We start from the raw sequence: 13,107 nt of genomic DNA on the forward strand, positions 1-13,107 counted from the left end.
TACAATGGCTGCAGAGAAAGAGTGTTTGGCAGCAGCTCGCAGGCAGGGAGGAGGGAAGGAATGCAATGAAGAAGAGGAATGCAACGCTCGGCATGACCTACAATATTAACAGCACCCTGCATTGTGGGCCACCCCATTATTTTGATCACAACCACAATTTGCTTAATTGGTATTCCTAAAAAACGACAGATGACAAGTGTTTGCATCAATTAGCTGTCATTTCTTATTTTTTCTTGAATATGTTTTGCTCAGTTTTTCAGCTTCTTTAACTGGAAAGCTGTTGCAAAAATTAAGATATATACCAAAGAAGAATCAGATGCTTGTTTTATTTATTTAGTCACTGGAGACAGACACTCTGGTTTAAATTACAATCTGACTAAACTGTTGGGGGAATATTTACTATATCTTTAAGAAGCCTCTCTCTCTTTTTCTCTAATTCTTTATAAAATGCTTTGAAGGCTTTCCAAATTAATTTTTTCATTATTAAACAAGCATTTCAGATTTGTTATCTTACCTTTCATAATGTCTGCGAGTACATGTAGCAGCACTTGTGCTTCCAGGGTTACCACCTAATTCATCATAAATATGTTTCCATTGTCGACGGGCTGTTATCTGTAAAAATGGCAATGGAAAATTTAATCTTGCATCTTTATAGATTTTACAGTGTTTGAGTTCACAACAACAAATGCACGTATGACACTTTCAGAACAGCATGTACTACAAGCACTATAAAAGCCCCTACAGAATATACAGAGTGCACAGAGCTTTGGGTGTCTTTTTTTTTCTGTAAGTTAGCACTATATCTATTTTCTTTCTAAAATGGAGTGATCTGACTGATTCATTATCAAGTCACAAGCAATACGGACTCACAAAAGAGAATTTCAATCAATACGGGGTCATTAACCATCAGAAGTTATGCACACAAATCCCACGGTGAATTATGAAAATGAAGCTCAAACCATACTCAGCACAAATAACGATTACATAGTTTTTTTTAACTGAATTAGAAAAAATAAATCTGCTGCAAAACCCAAATCCACCACAGAATTCCAAAAATCCACAAAAGCATAGTCCATAACTCTGTATGTTACAAGCTGTTTATTTTTATCCATTTATGTCAGTAAAATATATAGATCAAATACTAATGAAATCTTAACATACTCCAATGTTAATATTTGAGCTATGTACTTTATTGGACCGTGCTGATGAAAATAAACATCTCGTAACATATTGAGTTGCATACCATGGTTATGGTTTTTTGTACAGAAATTAGGATTATACAGAATAACAGATGGAAGACCTGGCAAAAGGATTGTTTCTGAATACCACTTCATTATTTTATATATTCCACTATATTTAAAACAGGAAGAAAAACAGGAATAGGACAAGCACAACAGATCACCCTCTTTTGCCTGCAGCTCATAAAGAAGGCCAGTGGAAAACTGTAGGGGCAATTTGGGGAGAATTTTGTCATTTTCTGTGGAATGCTGTGGATTTAATATATTCAGCCCTGGAGGCTTCTTCGGAGTTACCCACAGAGCAGTCAATGGTGTTTACTGAGAAGCTAAAGGCAGCAATCAGAAGAAAACAAATATTACAACTTGCAATCTGAGGCCTGTAATTTTAATCTAAACAAGAGGAGATAGCTACTATCATCAGACAGTACAGGGTAAGAGGTGTTTCTTTTTTGCTCAATACAAAAAGAAAATCCTTCCTTTGCAGAAATTATTCTCCAGAGCCAAAAGCATGGCTGGAGACTTATCATTTGATAATGTTACAATTTCTTCAAATTTACTGTCTGCAGAGTTCTCCAGAAAACAGCAGCACTGTCAAGTCACTATTAGCACCTGAGCACAGTTTGCATCTATAGATACTTGAAAAAAAAAAGTATTTTATCTTAAACCTTATTTAAAGCTACATGAACTGACTTCATTCACTAATTTTATCTTCTGTCTTTTGTAGCAAACCCAGACACCACAGGCACAAGGATTCAAGCAATTCAAGGATAAAATCTGCCCAAATAAATTACTGAAATACAAATCAAACACTCATCTGAAGATAAGGTTCATGCTAAGTCTATTTGGTTTAAGTTCCCACGCTGTCTCCTCCCCAGGCTACCCACACTTCTACTTATTATTACTACTAAAGGGTTTGAAGAACTGGAGTCCTAATGAGCCATAAAGAACGTCACATCCTGAGAATATGAATGGATGCTCTTTATGCAACCCAAGAGGTCAAGTCAGAGTTGGACCAAGTACCCTGCTGTGGAGGAATGCCTGGATGGGAAGCTACCTCTGGTTCTGCCCCCCACATTCCACCAGTCCCCTCAGGACAGGCAGAGGACAGAGGCACAGCCAGACAGCCACCTAGACTGCCTTCTTGTAGCTCCCAAAAAATCAGAGATCTCCTGAGGATTGCTGTAAGTGGCTTTATACTAAATCAAGTCTCTGGCAGGCTCACAGACGAGGGGAACAAAGGTGCACAAAGCCAATCTGGGGTCTGCGCTCTGGCCCTCTGACCAGCACAGCCTGGCTGGCTTGCAAGGCTGTGGGCCAGGACCCGGTGCCTTGGCTAAGAACAGTGATTGCTGTGCAGGAGCTTTAAATGAAAGCCAAGGATTAGTTAGCAAGAGGACTACTGCAAGTCCCCTTTTTAAACATCCCAATGTGACTAAGAAGCATGGTCTCCATTTTCAAAAGGAAAATGTTAACTCTAGAGCCTTGGTCTCGTTTACCATGAGCTGACTCAAGAGGCGACACTCACACCCGAACACCGGTAAACATAACCGACTTTAAGGGGAAAAGGGAATCTCTTTGAAATCCCATGATCATTTTTGGTGCCTCTTTCCTCTGTGCTGCTTAGAATAACAGTATTTTCACAAACATTTGCCCAGCTTTATCCAATTCTACCTCTCCAATGGACTAGAGCTGCTTGGCAATTAGCAGAGCTGTGCCCTCCTACATACAGAGCTAAGTTTAAATTTGACATTTCCTGAAACAATTGTTATTCTAACAAAGCCTGGGGTTAAATTTTCTCCTGCTCTGGAAAGTTTATTTTTTATGCTTAATACACTTCAAAGGACTAAAGGAACCGATTAATTACACTCTTAATCTGAACAAAATGCTGCACTGAGGAAACTTCACTGCTGTCATACAGGGCAGCTCTGCTCAAGCTGGATGCCCATGCTGACCACATCCAAATTGAGGACTGCTTTCCTTTCTCATACCAGTTCCTCCCAGACACCTCAGTGACCAAGAACTTTCTGAGGAGGGTAATGCTCTGCAATGCTTTGGTTACAGTTCTGGTTCCTACCAAAATTCTCTGCCTTTGCTGTACTAGTTTTCCAATTTGTTCTTCCCTGCTCCTAACCAGTATATACATCCCTCCCAGAGCCTGCCATGTTTCTAGAAGTGCAGGATGCTCCAAGCTGACCTATTAATCAAGGCAATTGCACAGGCCAGTGCAATTGCCATCTCTGACAGCTTCCCATTCCAATGTTGGCTTTAGTTTTAAAGCAGTCTGCTTTGCAGAGCCCTCCCGCAATTTGCTCCAACCTACGGCTTCACAATCCTAGAGTTGGGCCCAGTGGAAGTCAGCATCTTTGAAAACTCCTGTGACATCTTTCCCAACCAGCAAAAACTGGAGGCTTAAGGTCTTCAGCACCGCTCCCAGTTCCCAGATCCCTTCCTCCTGAAAGGATTCCTGCTTTTCCCACTGCAAACATAATAAGGAATTTTCTGGTCATGGTACGTGATCTTCACAGCTCTCTTCGAAACAGAGCTCTGGGTATTAGCTCTGTATGAAACAAACTCAGGTAGCTTTGCATTCCACTGATATATCAGTTTCTTTGGGCCTGCCCAGACACAGGACTGTTGTGTGTGTCAATCATTAATTTTTAAAAACTAAAGCACTTTATTGTTGCTTCCAAGAGGCAGCAGCTAAATGGGATCCCACTGACCTTTGGCAAAATCTAAGCTGCTACACACTAAAGGTTAAGCTCCACCTAATTTTCTTTCTACCCTTTATCTTTCTAAGACATCTCCAGGTAGAGTCCATTCAGCAGCACAGCCTTCTGCAAACATGCCAAGGCACTTCTTTTATGTTGGCTCAAAAGAAAAAACGCTACTTCATGACTTGCCAAGGACAACTCTTCAGGTAAGTCCTGGAAGTTTCCCATCTATGAATATCTGCACCTTTCACTCACTTCACTTAGGATGACAGAATTCCAGGCAATGGCTGTTAAATGCCGCTGCAGCTGAGCCCCTTTGAACGTTTTGTATTTCACCCAGTGATCTGGAGACATTTTAAACCATTCCTACTGTGAAGATCTGCTATAGAGAGAGCTTTCCAATGCACTCTCCTATTATTAGTAACAAAGATGCTCGTTTCACATATCTTTGTTTAAGAGAAACATGATTCCACCTACTCCGAAGAGACAGCTTCATCTCTTAAGGACTTAAACTAATTTGTACAGGTTGCTATTTTTATTAAGCCCGTATTATGTCCAACAAGAAGTACAAGGGAGTGTGGTATTACACAGTTAAAGATGACAACTAACTAAGAATTAGTAATCAAAAGGGGGAGAAATTACTCTTATGAGTACTCTGACCGGAGAACCCTTTATGGCACACAATCATGAGTTGACACTATTAGATATCCTGCATGTATATCCCATATGCAAAGGTAATGCTCTCTGTCAAGTCTCGCTGGATCCGTTCCAGCCCCTGACACAGGACAATAAAGGAAAGTCAGACAGATGGCTAAGAAAGTTGTTCTCCACATCTCAAAACCAGTCCCTGGTTGTTCTCAGTCACTTTTAGATCCTTATCGAAACAGGACTGGATTCAAAGGTCTCACACTGTTCTGTGAATCTGTGCAGAAGCTGGAAAACACTGCACATCACCTCTGCTTGTTTCTCAAAAATGTTTTTTAAACCCCACTGAAACATCTATATATGGACAAGGTGGACACGGCAATGGATAAAACTTAAAATGGGCAGACTATCATTGTTCTGTCAAACACAAGGATATAAAGTTTGCAACTGCTTTAACTGGGAAGGTTTCTCTCTTACTAGTAAAAAACTAGTCATCTAACCACTCTAAGTTTCCGTATGTCAACGTTTTATCTGTTTCCTGTTCACAAAATGACTGTCACGTGCCAAAGTCAAATATCTACTTCTAAATATTCTTTTCTTTACAATACTTCTAAGAGAAAAGACCTATTTCTATCTCGATGCACAAACCAGAAACCTGTGACATTTTAAAACAAGTTAAAGATGGTGAAGCCCTTATAACGGACAAAGGGTTTGTTCAAGCCAGATGGAAGGGTACATAGAGATAAATGTGCATTAATCAGGGCAGGTTTCAGAAAGCCTTTGCTCTGCACATGACTTCTCCTCACTGACAGATAGTAGTACTGTGTGTGAGCAGTGGATTCTGGTCATTACTGAATTACAGCACTCACTTGAAATTTCTGCATCTAAGTAGACCTGCCTAAGATGCTAGAACTGATACTGAGGTACATGTCACCCCAGCCATTGTGAAAAATGAAACACAAATCAAACACAAAAGCCTCTCAGCAGTGCTCACCATGATAAAATATATACAAATGAATGCAGTTTGGCAAACTCAATGAATATCAACTGGCCATAATATAATAAAAAAAAGACTGTGCACAGGTCAAAGTATTGCAACAGCTATCAATTTAATAGGAAATTCAAAGCAAAGGCAGATCCATATTGAGGATGAGACTGTTAACAGATGAGAATGAGGTCAGGAAACCTCATGCTCCATTCACAACTTAAAATTGCATCACAGCAGTCCTCCCAACTTCAGCTCACCCGCCAAGAGCACAGATGCCACTCACATCATAAAAACAGGATCAGGCCCATCCTTTCAGCCAGAGTCACTCTCCAAACAAGGCTGGGCTCACAGGTATGTCAGAGGGCATGAGCTATGCTTGCCTTGCCTTTACTGACCAGCAAGCAATTGCTTAGTTTACTCTGAATAATAAGCACCACTGGTACATTTTCATCAAAGGTGACAAATGTCCCTAAACAACAGAGAATATCTGTCTCTGAGAAAAGGACAGGAGGTCTCAGACAAGGATAGACTGAAGCTACTCTGGATGATAGTATCACACATTTCTGCTTTCGTTGGCAGACCCGGCTCTCTGGCCCTGGCCTTGTGTTCACAAACTCTCCATCCTATTCCTGCTCTTCCCCAGGCACAGGGGTTCACCTGCTCCCGCATCCCTAAATTCATCCCTCTCCTGCTGCCACTAAAACTCAGGTCTCTCCAGCAAGTCACCACTTTGGCATCCCTGCTTCTATACTTCATCCCTTCATGCAGACCCGAAACATTGCTGTGAAAATCGCTCGTCTCCCTGGACAAGCACCCCGGTCACACCACTTGCCTTTTAATCTCCCTCCTGGCCTTCCCTAGTGCTCTGCATCAAATTCAAGATTTTAGCCCGCATTTTCCTTGCACTTTACAACTCATGGCAATTCTGCTAATTGCTGTAACGATCTATCTATGGCAGCTATTCATTCATACATACCCATGAGCACACCTACACACACCCCTGTACATCAGCATGGTATGTGCTGATTAATGAAAGACAGAAGAAGAACAATAAAAGCCAAATCAAGCATATATTTTTTTTAAGAATGTTATATTTCATGTTTCACAAAATCCCAGGCACACCCATGCTAACCGGCCCGGGCTGCTGATGTACAGAACAATGTGCTTTATTGTATGGAAGGAAAACAGTGAGTTTTGCATTTTGGTTCTAACGACTTTCAGTTTCTTGACAGTGCATTTCTTCTTGTCATTTCTCTACAGCACAGATATGTCCCAGATTACTTCGTAAACAAAGCAAAAATAATTTCTTTCATCCAACTGCGGCAGGAACTGAACAACTTAATCTGATCATTGTGTGCAAAGAAAATATTTCCAATGACGACATCTTCCTATGTCAATTGTTTTTTCATTACAGATGTCATCTCGATGTGCCACATTAATGCAGCTCTTTCTTCTCATTTCAAGATTTTAATCTAAGTTTGTTGCTCTAATATTTTATTGGTTCAAAATACATGCTGTAAAATCCGTGGCCATCAAATTTTCCTGTAAGCTAAAAATAAACTGCTCTTGTCAGATATGGTTAACTGATAAAAAGTGTCAGAGACTTTTCTGAATTTCTTTGATAACTTCCTGTTTATGTAGTACTGGCCCTAGTCTAATAAAGATCTTTTACACTTGGAATAAGAGGAGATTCTGCAGCATACTCTTCCTAAATGGACAATGCTGATTACTTTTGAAAGCCTTTAATACATTTCCCATATTAGACATGAACAGATGTCAGGGATGTTGCCAAGTGAAATTTCTTTTATGCAATCTTGGCTTGTTGTACAATAATAGCCCTTTCTCAACATGGGAAAAAATTACAGACCTAACTAATTTCCTTGACAGGGAAGAGTTACATATGTTTTCCACTTGTAGTTTTTACGACAAGTTTACAATTTTGCCAAACCTGGAACTAATTGGGACTGTTTCCAAAAATGGTCCAGTAAACCCACAATGTGTACAGCTAGCCTAAAATGCAGCAAATGATTGTTTGCTTTTACATTTTTTTTTTCTAACAGGGAAAAGTTAGATTGCACAATTATTTCATTTAAGTTACTTAAACACTTACTGTTTCATATCCTCCCAGTTTTTGAGCAGCTTGAAACATAGTCCAAAGGTTAACTGTTAGAGGGACAATAAGTATTTAGATAAGCATTGCATTAGCCAACATATTTCAAAGAAATGTAAATTAAACAGTTTAAAAAAATAGAGAAAAAAAAAAAAGCTTACAGACCCTGAAAAAGCTCCCGTGAAACATTTTCCAAAGAGGTATTTACATAATCTGAAGAGTAAATATTAACCCATACTATATATATTTTTAATTACATATAAGAGAACACACTTATAGATTCCTTAACAGGACTGGAAAAATACACTAAGACAAAGGTAATGGGCTCATTTGACTTTGCTGATAAGAGGCACAGTATAATGACTGTAGCATGTTTCCACAACCTTGCTAATAAAAGTTACTCATTGGGAAGAATGTTGCTTTTAATTATTTGTTTAATACTGATTTCATTAGCAAGCAAGCATGAGCCACACACTGGCTCACAGAGAAAGCCTATCGATTAGACAACAATATCCAATATTTACTGCGGCTCCAGATAATGGTCTCCATAATCAATGAACAATAAGCTGCGTTCTAACGGGTCCCGTGTGAATGAACCCAGATGGAGCACAAATGAGCATTACCATAATAATTATGCTGTGGCTTGTTGTGCCTTGCCCATGGCTGTGGGGTTGGAGACACGGAGGCAACTCAGTTCAAAAGATGTGTTGGGAGACAGTTGTTACTTCCTGCAGAACTCCCCTCCCCCAGTGTGCTTTTCATCCTGTCCGTGGGGCCACTGCTTGCTGCTGGTGTTTCACTTTTATTTTATTTTATTTTTTTTTTTATTATTTTTTTTATTTTATTTTAATTGTTACAAGAAAAATTGATGTCAGCCCTATGAAAGGTGTATGCGTGATTCCACCAACAAACACTGATTCCCCATGGACACGCCGCAAATACTCCAGGTCAGCAGTAATGCTGTGGACCACGGAGGATGGGATCTCTTTCTCCACGGGGGGATGCTCTGTTGCAGAGTACACACTGTCTCTTTCCACTAAGCTATTTATATTGGCAATGTTTGCACAAGTCTTGCTGGACAAACACAGAGCCCCATCCTGCAAACATTTCTGCTCTTCTCAGTATACTTACTCTTGGTATTTAAGTATTTGCTGGATCAGGCCCCTAATTTATAATGAATGTCAGGCAAGTCTCAGTGTATTTCAGCTAAATGTTAGCAGAGGGTCCTAATCTCGGTGGGGAATTTTAGAAATAATACTTTAGCTTGTCTTTCAAGCCCACCCTGTCTCCATTCTTGAGGGAGTGCAGAATAAAATGGGGAGGGGGGGGAAAGAAATAATTTCTTCAACACAAAACGTTCTGAAAGCCTCATTGAACCTTGTACTGTTTCAAAGCTATTGAGAGCTTTGCTTAGGCCTTGATTTAATCTGAATCAATGCATAATGCAATGAGGCTGTTCATAGTACATTAATTTTACTTCCATTTCAAGCAGCCAGTTTTCAGACAAACACTGTAATCATTTGGAGTTATATAAGTTTATAATGGCTGCTGGAGGCCTGTTGCAATCAGTGCCAATTGCTATTAGGTATGTAAATTGTTATGTAAAACATACAGGTTTGACATTCTTCATCAAAATAACACATGGTTTTAATCTGGAGATAAATTAGAGTAAATAATATTTCAATCCATGGCGTTTTCCCTTTAAGGAAATAAAGTACCATTCAATCTATAGATAAGGAGGAAAAATACCCCCATTTACAGCTTTTGTTGGAAACTGTGAAAGATCTACATTGTGCCGCAATATTTATGCAAAATTGGGTTACAACTGTATCTTCTCCACCTACAATTGTTTTACAGATTGTGGCACTACAAACTGTACATGTCAAAGCAATTCTAAACACTGCATTCTGTATTAAACAGATACAGTCTGGTTTTATATTCTCCAAAGTCAGTAATTTATTAACTATAAACACATTCTGGGGCTTAAGAATATGATCCCTTTTGTGCCTTTCTTGACCACCTTTAAATATCTTCCTTTAATATTTGTCCTTTCATAAAGAACATCTGGGCACAATAAAGATACGTCATATTATTAACTCAGAAGAAAGGCATTACAGACGCTGCAGATTTACAAAACAGAAAACTAGAGAGTTTTCAACATGCCTATTTCTAGTCATAATCAGCGGATTTAAACCTATAAATATCCGGCAGCAACTACCCCAGAAGGAAGAGATGCAAATCTAGGCATAAGACAGTGAAATGCCTGGACTGGAAAACGTGTAGATATAAATATGGTCCCCCCCATCCGTAAGGCTTGAAAATAGGCGTCGTGTGCAAATACTTTCTCCAGAGAAGCCAAACCATTCTAAAATGTCAACAAGGAAGTGAGAAAAAGGATACTTACTCTGCTTAAAACCTAAATAGGGTATTCGTTCAATTGGTGTTTTCCTTTCTTTCATATATTTATAAAGAGCCACAAGGAAAGCCTGCTCATCAGCTCTGCATTCTTCACCTACGGCAATCTTTGATTTATCCTCACTTGAGCCTTTCTTACAGTTGTTGTTGTTGTTGTTACTCTTGGGTTTGGGCAAAGCTGACTTAGCCTCACATTTTACCTGGGAAAAGAAAAGATGTCATATCAGATCTGGGTAACCTTTAATTTTCACTTAAGGAATAAATACCCTCTCCTAGCAGAATGGATTGTTGAAAAAATGAAGGCCAAACCATGTGACTGTCTTTGAGGGGAAACAAAGGAAGCTATTTATAGAGCTAAATGTCTTGTTCTGAATCTTAGTCACAACATTTTTAAATAGCCACATCTTTAAATCATTATAACTCATTGGTAATGCTCTCCAGATCTGCATTTTTATGACTATACATTGCTATGTCACAGACAGCTTCCATCTCTCACATACACTTGCCATTAGCAAGTCTAATAATAACCTTCGTTCCAGGATTGACACCGAGCATCGTCAACTCCCATAGACAACCCTTGGAGCTGAGGGTGCTCAGCCCCTTCCAGGAATGCTCAGCAGCCAGCTCTGAAACTACACATTTTTCTCTCCTTTGGCCCACCAAAACAGATGCAAACCTTGGCAAGCCTTACCCAGGCAGAGCTCTCAGCACATGAGCGGAGGTTCTGCTGTAGCATGGACTCAAGTCATGTGGATTTGGGCATCAGCTTAAACTTGAGAACAGCCCTAAGTCTTTAGCAGAAGGGAGAGGCTGGTAGCTGGAGCCTGTCCTGGTAGACACAGGGAGCCCCAAAAGCACACGAGTCCCAGAGCTTCAGGTTTCCCACTGGCCTGCCCAGCAGATGTGTGCCAGTCAGGAAATCAACAAATTGGAACCACTTTACCTCTTATCAGTATTCAAATATGGAGAAAAATATCCAGTGAGACTGCCTTAATCCTGCAGTCCCTCCTGAAGATAATCCTCTCACTGAATCAAGCAAATTATAAGTCAAGCATTCACTTGATGTGTGTATACAAAAAAAATAAAAAGAGCAATCTTGCAAACTGATGTGTAAAAGCTCTACGTGATCAAGACATTGGGACCATGCAATCAATACATTTCCAGCGAAATACTGGAAGTCCTCTAATACAAGATAGTGGATTTGCACTGCCCCTTCAAGGCTTTTGAGCACTGTCAGGGGCCTTCTGGCAGTTCCATACCCCATCCAAGACACATCCTTTGTGCTCCCAGAGGGAGCAGAGAGACTGTAAGAGCCAGTATTTCGTATTTTAAGAGGACAGCTGAGGACAGCAGGGTGTCTTGCTGCACAGGAAAGCAGGAGCTCTCGCTCAAGCAACCAATGGACTCTCCTTCAGAACTGTCCGTTCTAAATCAGGTGCTTCCTAGGCACTTTTGACATTTTGGAAACAACTGCTGTGTAAAGCATTACATATGTGCTTGTAAACAAACAACAAACATATCATTGGAAAGACCATGATACACTCATTTCATCTTAATAAAGCTACCCTGCATTTCAGGCTCAGGGAAAGCAACATCTTTATACTCCACTAGGCATTAACTTTGCAGAAAGCTCTGCCTTGAGGTTATCCACCTCCATAGTTTTCCTCAGATGGTGGACAAAGCAGTGGTAGCTCCTAACCAGACAGGACAAGTGGTCACAGTCTTCCATGGTAGTTGATGCTGCTGAAAAACCTCCATGTTGGTCACTGCAGGGTACAGGCTCACTCCTCCCAGGCAATGCAGCAGGGACTGGGAAATGGACTTCTTATGGGATTTTTCCTGATCACTTGCTGCTGCAATATGTCCGCTGTACTGCTTGATATTCTCCAGCAGCACGGTTCAAAAAGATACTGTCTTCCTACGGCACGAGACACCATGCTTTGCCTTTTAGCAATAGATATGCTTGTTCATTAAGCCTCTGTAAAGATCCTGGGTTTCATCCAAAACTCAATGGAGCTAACGGGATTTTTATCCTTTTAAATGAACTTTGGATTTCCTCATCCACTGTTCAGGTCAGAGTTGTAATCCCTTGACTTTTTTACTTTGGCTCCTCACAAAAATTATTTAACAGCTTCCTCTTATAAAGTTTAGATTACATTGTCATAAGTTTCAGTGTTTCTCCAAAGACTGGTTAGCACTCCCAATATGAACTCATGACTTCAACAACTCTAGGATTTTCAACTTGAGCTGTAAATTTGGAACAAATTCACTGGACGTGGGAACATTTATTCAGTTTTGTTACCTGCTTGCTTGGATTTTCTTCTTCAAACTGGACAACTCAGAACTACGTTTGCAAAGACAACCTGGGCACGAACACTAACTGAAATCCAAGCTCACTGCTGTGCAAGCAAACTAATGACAAGGGATGAAGGGAAATAAATTAAATAATATTAAGAAACCCACCAGTAGTGAGAAAAACCTGTGGTACACACAAACTCCCTCTCTCCTGTCTACAGAGAAGCGAGGTCAAAGCACCTGTGGAAGTCAGAGGTGCCAAAATGCAATGGATGGACTCCAAGCAGTGTCAGGTTCAATGAAGCTTTGATGAAGGTTGCAGTGCTTCATCCACTCGGTGTTTGAGGCCCAGTGCTGCATCTCTGGGGGTGCCCAGAGATGGGCTCTGGAACATCTGACCACCTCCGGCCATGATCATCCATGACTAAATGACCAGTGAACACTCAAGGGTACACCCGTGTGTTTGTCTTCTCCTGCCAGAGGTCACATACAACACAGACCACTACAGACCTGCATTTTACAGTTTCAATCACATAATGGCTGAGGCGCTCAGAATAAATCTCCACATCTGAGAGCATTCCAGGCCACCTATGGCCACAGGAAAAGCATATCCTGGTGACTTTTAAACTAATTTCCTAGATCTTGCTGTACAAATGAAGCAAGAGATTTACTTCAGCATTTGCGCTAGGAGACGAAATGAGTAGA

General features: G+C 40.4%; 1 protein-coding gene across 5 annotated transcripts in view; it reads right to left on the reverse strand.

Moving 5' to 3' along the window:
- Nucleotides 1-13,107, reverse strand: part of ARID5B (AT-rich interaction domain 5B) — a 117,577-nt gene that overhangs the window by 21,721 nt on the left and 82,749 nt on the right. For 4 of the 5 annotated variants that reach the window (XM_064662362.1, XM_064662364.1, XM_064662360.1 and 1 more), the window contains 3 exons: nt 10,097-10,307; nt 7,693-7,745; nt 515-612 (listed from right to left, as the gene is read on the reverse strand). In XM_064662362.1, the coding sequence (XP_064518432.1) occupies nt 515-612; nt 7,693-7,745; nt 10,097-10,307 (362 nt within the window). The remainder of the gene's footprint in view (nt 1-514; nt 613-7,692; nt 7,746-10,096; nt 10,308-13,107) is intronic. The other variant, XM_064662363.1, reaches the window with a different exon arrangement.

Source organism: Pseudopipra pipra, chromosome 8 (genome assembly GCF_036250125.1).
Source record: "Pseudopipra pipra isolate bDixPip1 chromosome 8, bDixPip1.hap1, whole genome shotgun sequence".
Classification (NCBI taxonomy): domain Eukaryota; kingdom Metazoa; phylum Chordata; class Aves; order Passeriformes; family Pipridae; genus Pseudopipra; species Pseudopipra pipra.